Source organism: Strongylocentrotus purpuratus, unplaced genomic scaffold (genome assembly GCF_000002235.5).
Source record: "Strongylocentrotus purpuratus isolate Spur 01 unplaced genomic scaffold, Spur_5.0 spur5_scaffold_5, whole genome shotgun sequence".
Taxonomy (NCBI): domain Eukaryota; kingdom Metazoa; phylum Echinodermata; class Echinoidea; order Camarodonta; family Strongylocentrotidae; genus Strongylocentrotus; species Strongylocentrotus purpuratus.
The window spans coordinates 9,749,823-9,757,092 of NW_022145611.1; the positions used below are offsets into that span (position 1 = coordinate 9,749,823).

Here is a 7,270-nt window from a genome sequence, read left to right on the forward strand (position 1 = left end):
AGGAGGAAGAGGAGAATTTGTTTTTTTATTGACCTGAACATGTTTACCTCTGGCATTTTTTGCCTCTGATATTTTTACATCTATGGTGACCATGCAGACACATCATGCTCAATGTGCTCCCTTGTATTATATGCCAACAAAATATATTGATTGGTAGTTTGTTTTATCGCATCCTACCGGAACGTTTATAGGCCTATATTTCGATTTGCATGTCGTATGGCTCATTGTTTACAAAATACACTTTGTTCAACTGATAACTCTGCGTGATTGATTTTATTGAATGGCTGTTTGTGTCGTTTTTTAAGTTAGAAACTTTTTGTCCGGTTGTAGATCAAGAGATCTACAGATGCTATCTCCATATCGATATTGCGGTCCCCGTCTGCCACATCACACCGGTTCTCAAGGAACTATTGGTTACCCATAAAAGAGCACACTGTTTTCAAACTTCTTTTGCTTATGTTTCATCGTGTTCATGGCTCTGCTCCACAATACAATATTTCTTTGATTAATCACTACAGGCAACCGCCAGATTTTTACGTTTTCAAAACTCTGGATTGCTTGTTCTTCCAAAACTTAATACAAAGTGGGAGGCTTTTGCTCATGCCGGGCCATCACTCTGGGAATGTTTACCTCGAGTGATCAGAGATATTCCTACAGTAGAATCTTTCAAAAACAATATAACTCCTCTTTTCCAGTTTACTTTTAGTTGATCTGATTTTTCTTCTTTTTGTGCTATATTTTTGTAATGAAGGTGTGACTATAGACCTATATAAGACTTTAAAAAAAAAGTTATTTCAAACGAGATAAGCTATAGGTGAATTGAGTAACATTTAGTAAAATGATAGGAAAGTGAGAGGAAAGAGAGAGAGAGAGAGAGAGAGGGGAGAGAGAGAGAGAGAGAGAGAGAGAGAGAGAGAGAGAGAGAGAGAGAGAGAGAGAGAGAGAGAGAGAGAGAGAGAGAGAGAGGGGGGGGTAGTGGGGCATGCATGCGTGGCGTGATTTTAGTCAACGAGGGGGAGGGGGACACTTGCATCATGTGGGCGGGGGTCCAGTCTTGTAAATCATGTGAAAGAACAAGATTAGCAGTTGGGGTTGAAGGGTTCTTCCTTTACTTCCACATTCACTTTCCATACTCTCTTTTCTTACTATTTGTTTACTTTTCTATTCTTTTCCCCTTTTCACCTATCCAAATGGGGGGGGGGGGGGTGCGTGGTCCCTTTAGCAGCAATTTAGGGATATTCAGGAATGTTTTAGAAAGTATTCATATTTCAGTTTCAAAGACTCTAGCCTAGATTTAGATTTTATTTGACTCTATCGACCCCCTTCATGGATACGAGAGCACAACATATTTACAATACAATACAGAAAGATATATAAAACAAAGTAAGATAGACCTATAATAATAAAATATTGTTGTCCATGGCTTGCTGATAATTACACCGTTTGTTGTGTTTTAAGAAATGAACACCAGAGGGCAGCATTGAACTAGTAATTTGCAGACGACGAAGGTGTCAGATTTAGGTGAGAATTCAAGCCTTTTAAGGTGGATTCTATTGAAAAGTTACATCGCAGATCGTAATGTAGATATTCTGAGTAAATTTCTGTAATTTTGATATATGAGTGATGTTCGAAAAGTTATTATTTGTTGTCAAGAGCAAGATAGATAAAGAAATTTAGCGCACCGAGTGTGTTGCGTGGGCGTGACTGTCTGTTGTGTTGATGTGGCTGACGTGTAGCAGTGCACTGGCCTGGCTCACTCACTCACTGATCACTGATGACACTACACTAGTACCACGGTACTAGTCCCCCGCTGGTTCGCCCTCACTGCCGGGCACTTAACCTGCCCCTCTCGCACAAGTGCAGATTTATCCCTCGTTTAAGCTAGTTCTCTAAAAATTATTCTCTGTGAGTAAGTCTTCATAGAAAACTGTCTGCATGTTTGTTTTTACCTTTTATAGTTTTAGTCTACTTTGGAGATGATTTATAATCGGTGAAAGTGATTGTGACTTTTTGTGTAGTCTAATATCTAGATCTAGATCTATTTCATTTTAGACATGGATTCGGAAGTCACCCTCCTATTCACCGCAAAGTCGCCCCCTGGCATCCCCAAGCAGTTGGTCCATGTTGTGCTGAACCAAAACTACAACCGAACCATTCTACCAGAACATGAGGAACATGTGGAAGACATCTGGCAGCAGCGGCTGGCAAAGAACCAGCACCTCTACAACGGCTCCAAGTTCCGCTACCACAGCATCCAGGAGAACCCTGCAGACGGTGGAGCGACCTTTCACCTTGGTCTGACGGATTACAGGGAGTTCCAGACCACCAACTGGGCGCCCAACGCGGAGGAACTTCGGCAGCTTGGGAGCAAGGATATGGGGCAGAGTCAGGCCTACATGTCAGATCCCCTCGGAGTGGGATCATTTGTGTTGACAGCTGATGGATTTGTTGTCTTCATTAGACGAAGCAGTACGGTTGGTGAAGCAGTGGGATTGTGGGATATACCAGGTGGTCATCCAGAACCAAAGGTACATGGTCAAATCCTACCATTTCTAAAATAGATTTTGTCGATTGCTGCATGTTGTTTTTTCTTCTCTAGCTCTACATTTTTACTGTTCGATTGTCTAGGGCGATTGTTTTTTTTATATTTTACACACTGACTACCCTAGTACCTAAAATGATAAAAAACTTCTGATTCTTCTTTGTATTTTTGATATTTTTATCTTATTTTTTATTTTTTTGGAAGTGAACAGATAAGCAGTTAATTTGACTGGATTTGAGAGTACCATACATGCCAACTGTTCAGATTAAAGAGAAACATTCCTCTTTTTGGGAGAAGATAATTATCATTTTAATGCAGGTGTTCCTCTTCCTGTACAAATTTGTCTGTAGTATTGAATAGGAGAGTTAAGATTGTTCCTCTTTTTTGTGAAAATAGCATAATTTGTACAGATTTCTGATTTTCAAATGTTGGCATGTATGGAGTAAAGATAAATTGGAAACTTGTTGAAGAATTAAGAATGTTAATCATTGATCACTTCCTGTGTTAACTCCGTGCTTCGGTAATCATTCGAAAACACAGGAAGTGAAAGGAGGGTCATCCAAGTTGAACGACATGACCATAACCAACCTTGACCCCGCTGAGGTTGTGGATGAGATCTTTCAGTCGACCCTGAACGAGATACGAGATGAAATCAACATCCCACTGGAGCGCCTCAGTGAACCTGTTCTGATGGGCGTGGCACTCAATCACACCAGCTCCGGAAGGCCTAGCTCAGAGTACTTTGTGAGGTTAGGACTGCTGATGATCAATCAACTATACTATACTATATTAAAGCAGGATTGCACTACTTGTAGCTTCTTGTGCCCTCTGTATAGCAAACAATGCCTAAGCGGTACCCGTTGGTCCTCCATGATCCCCTTTTTCTTATCTTAATTGAGAGCTGATTTGATGAGATGACCACCTGTGAGTGACCACACAGGGAGGTCTAATCCCTCCTGGCTAAACTAGTGCAGATAGGCTTTAATATACTATATTTATACAGTACCTTACACCCCCCCCCCCCTGTGTTGTTTACTTCCATCCCCTCATGTTTGTAAAGCACATCTATCCTCAGTCGGGTTTCCATGCAACTAATATGTGACCAAGAATGCGTGTGCCCCATCTCCAATAAAGTATTTGTAACAGTTTTTGGAGAAGAATTCAAAATATAAGCATATCTATCCTTTCTTTCCACTTTCTACTTTCTACAGACAGGTTTAATAGCGAAGTGTAGGTATTCCAAGTTTTCCATAATCAATAGTTGTTGATTTATATTACCTGGACTGTAGACCTTGCATTTCAGAATTCAAATCAAGAAAGTGGCACATCTGTAGAAGATGTAAACAAAGGGATCTAGTTCATATACCTTTCTCATCCTATAGGATTCCTCCCTATGATGGCATTTTTTAAAGCATATTCAAGGGATATGCCACTTCTATGAACATTAGGAGAAACCAGTCTTGCATCTTCTACAGATATAGAACATTGATTAAGAGGTTTCTTCCTCTTTGCTCTTACTCTTTTAGAGACTCGTTATAAATGATTGGTAGTGTGGTTATTTCATCTATGTGCATAATAGAGTTGTAACAGGTATATATTTTTGACAGAATGAACAGATATTGCAGTCCATAGAAGAAACAAGAAATTAGGAAATCTTTAGAAGATGTAGAACAATTGTGAATTTCCTATCATTTTGGTGCTTTCTTTGTATGCAGGTTGAAGGATTTTCAAAGTATGCCACATTATTGTTGCTGTTCATTGCAAAATCTATCTCTGGGGTCTGTGAGAGATGAAAGTACATTGTAAAAAGTCAAAATGAGAAAGTCACACATCTTCAGAAGATTTGGAATAATTGATAGCTTTCTCTACGTTGCCTTTTCTCTTTATAGTCGGTTTAAAAGTCAAACCACAGTGATCTTAGAATTTCAAAGATATGATGATGATGATGATGATGATGATGATAATGATGATGATTTACATCCCATATTGCAAAATTAGAGAGGTACAACTTGAGAGGAAAAAGAAGAATGAAACTGATTTATACCCTGTTTCCCTCTCCATATATTTATTACATTTGGGGCTGGGAAATGAAATTTAGCCCATTTTATTTTATCTTTCTTTATAATTATAGAAAATAAATTATAGTGCGGTATGGTATGTAATCCTGTAGGATTTTTTTGCCAAAGTTGATTTTTGTTTTTGTGGCTGTTTTGGCTTCAAAAGGGTCCCAATTGGCCCCAAATGATGGGGTTCAAATTTTCAGACCCCTCCTTCATTTCCTGGGGGGTCCATATTGGGCGCCAAAATGGCATATATAACGCGCAATAGGGAAATTTGGTGTCTTCTGGAAAATTTGAACCCCATCAATTTCTGATAGCTTGGACCCCAATGAATCCAAAAATGCAACAAAAAAAAAAAATCAACTTTGGCACAAAAATCCTACGGGAGCTGTTTCAGTGACATACCGTACCACACTATTAGTTTATAACTTTAATTTATATTTCTTCAGATGTGACCTTCCTGCTAAAGAGGTGAAGAGGTTGTACCAGCTGGGTGGTGCGGAAGCAAACGAGTCTTCAAGCCTGAAGCTTGTATCAATCAAGGTTGGTAATATTGTATTACAACACTGCACAATGAAATCAGAAGATCCCTAGTCCAGGCACTAGAATTAACCGCCCCACTTTAATTTAGTAGTACAGTCAAACCTGCTTTAGGCCACGTTTTGTTTCTTTCCTTGAAAATTGTTTCTCCTTGAAACATGTACTAAATGAACCTGTACATAAAGACCACATGCCAGTAAAGATCACTGTTCTCGTCTCCCTTCAGTGGTCTTTGTATAAAGGTTTCACAGTATTTGACCATTTTGACCTCATGACTCAATCTGATACAGTCGAACCTCTTTTTAATGAGGTCCTTGGGACCATGGAAATTACTTTGTTATGTTAGGAATCTTGTTAAATCAGGGTAAAAAACAAGAGAATATCAAAAGCTGGGACCAGCAGAATCACCTTGTTAGTTGTTATAACCTGGACTTCAAAATCAAGATATCCACAAACTTGCATTTGCTCATTTCAGATCAACTATTTATGTTTTTGGAGCGAGTCTCCATTAGTCTGTCTTCCACGCAATATTGTCTGGGCATATTGTAAAAGATACCAAATTATTAATTTATTAGTGGATGTCCTGAAAACTTCCATTAAACTAAACTAGGGAGAAGACAGGAAATTAGTATCCCATGTTATATCTGAAATATTAATGATTAATTGCGTCGAAATATATGTATGTATGTGAATAATCTTCATTATTGAAGAAAGTGCTGTTTTTTATCGGTCCGAACAGGACATTCCATCGTTACCATCGTCACCCATGTGGGCAGAGATGTGTCCATCAGGGAAAGGCTGTGTCCTCCTCTACAACTCACTCATGCCTGATAGGTGATAGTAGGCAGGTCAAAGGGCATAGGTCAAGAACCTGCAATTGTGTGTGTGACCAATGTAAAAGTCGTAATTTTCTTCTTGTACAAAGTAGCAAGAAATGGACTAGCCGACTCTATTCATGTGCCAGATTTCCTCTTCTTCCAAGATGCCAGTTTAGCTGAAGGTGGTGGCTTTCAGTTGCCTTTTTGTTTCATTCTTGTTGGTTTGGTCTGTTTTTCTTTTTGTTCTTTACAGTTTAAGTATAGATTTTATATATTTTGTAAAAGAGTAGGTGTGAAAATACAAAATGTTAGACCTTTACCAAGCTAATCAATGGTATATGCCTTGAATTCTTAATGCTATTTGGGAACTTGAATGTGCAAATTTACAGTTTTTATTTATTAAAAGAAAACCTGCTTGTCTTTGGCAAGTTTTTCCGCCACCAATTAAATGAAAAAAACATACTACTGCAATTGTGTAAAAAATGTAATAATTACCATCAAAATAATGGTTGGTACAGAGATGCCAACTTTTGGAAATCAGAAATAGGGAGGATTTGTAATCGACACCAATTAATGTGCGCGTAGCGCACATCTCGAGCGCGTAGCGCCCGACACATGCGGCCGGGGTCCAGGGCCCGCCTTAGGGCCCTGGAAGCTCTGGGGTTCTAGATGCTCTCTGGTGCAATCTGAGCCTTATTTTGGAGCATTTTACATGTGTATTTAGTTAAATAATTCCCCCTTTTTTTTAAATAACATAAAAATTGTACAAAATGCATGATGAATTACTTTCAGACTTCCGATTACACAGGTACTTGATACTGTATTCGGTCTTATACTTCCGAGACCATTTCCTGGTCTTATTTTGCTGATTTTCCGCCATTTGGATTCTGTGGCAATATCCACGCATTGGTTACGGCGATCCATATGCTGAAACAATCTTTCGCTACTCTTAATTTGTCTTTTAACATAGTGGAATTATTACATGCTTAAGTTAGCAGATGATATTTCTCTTTCAATTCACAGATATATATACTGATAAGCGCCCTCCAAAAAAAATCATAATAAAAAAAAAAAAAAAAAAAAAAAAAAAAAAAAAAAAAAAAAAAAAAAAAAAAATTTTTTTTTTTTTTTTTTTTTTTAATAAATCGGGAGGATAAGGATGGTGATCGTAAGGTCGGGAGTTGGGGTGAATTATCGGGAGCCTCCCGATAAAATCGGGAGGGTTGGCATCTCTGTTGGTAGCTCTGTCATGGCATCTACATTTCACATGTTTTAGTACAGAGCTAATACTCTGTTCAAGTTTCACATGT

General features: G+C 38.5%; 1 protein-coding gene across 2 annotated transcripts; it reads left to right on the forward strand.

Annotated features, from left to right (window-relative positions):
* Positions 1 to 1,468: 1,468 nt before the first annotated feature.
* On the forward strand, positions 1,469 to 6,469 carry LOC587577 (uridine diphosphate glucose pyrophosphatase NUDT22). Of its 2 annotated transcripts, none has more exons than XM_030999574.1 (5): positions 1,469 to 1,521; positions 2,053 to 2,528; positions 3,083 to 3,291; positions 5,052 to 5,145; positions 5,882 to 6,469. In XM_030999574.1, the coding sequence occupies exons 2-5, from the start codon at positions 2,055 to 2,057 to the stop codon at positions 5,978 to 5,980; spliced, it is 876 nt and encodes a 291-aa protein (XP_030855434.1). In that variant the 5' UTR covers positions 1,469 to 1,521; positions 2,053 to 2,054; the 3' UTR covers positions 5,981 to 6,469. The 2 variants fall into 2 exon arrangements, with proteins under 2 accessions (XP_030855434.1, XP_030855435.1); XM_030999575.1 differs by lacking the exon at positions 1,469 to 1,521 and adding an exon at positions 1,763 to 1,905.
* The last annotated feature ends 801 nt before the right edge of the window (positions 6,470 to 7,270 follow it).

Coding starts and splice junctions, on each gene's coding strand:
- LOC587577 (XM_030999574.1), top strand. CDS start 2,055: ATGGATTCGGAAGTCACCCTCCTATTCACCGCAAAGTCGCCCCCTGGC. Junction 2,529..3,082: donor GTGGTCATCCAGAACCAAAG/GTACATGGTCAA, acceptor TCGAAAACACAG/GAAGTGAAAGGAGGGTCATC. Junction 3,292..5,051: donor AGCTCAGAGTACTTTGTGAG/GTTAGGACTGCT, acceptor ATATTTCTTCAG/ATGTGACCTTCCTGCTAAAG.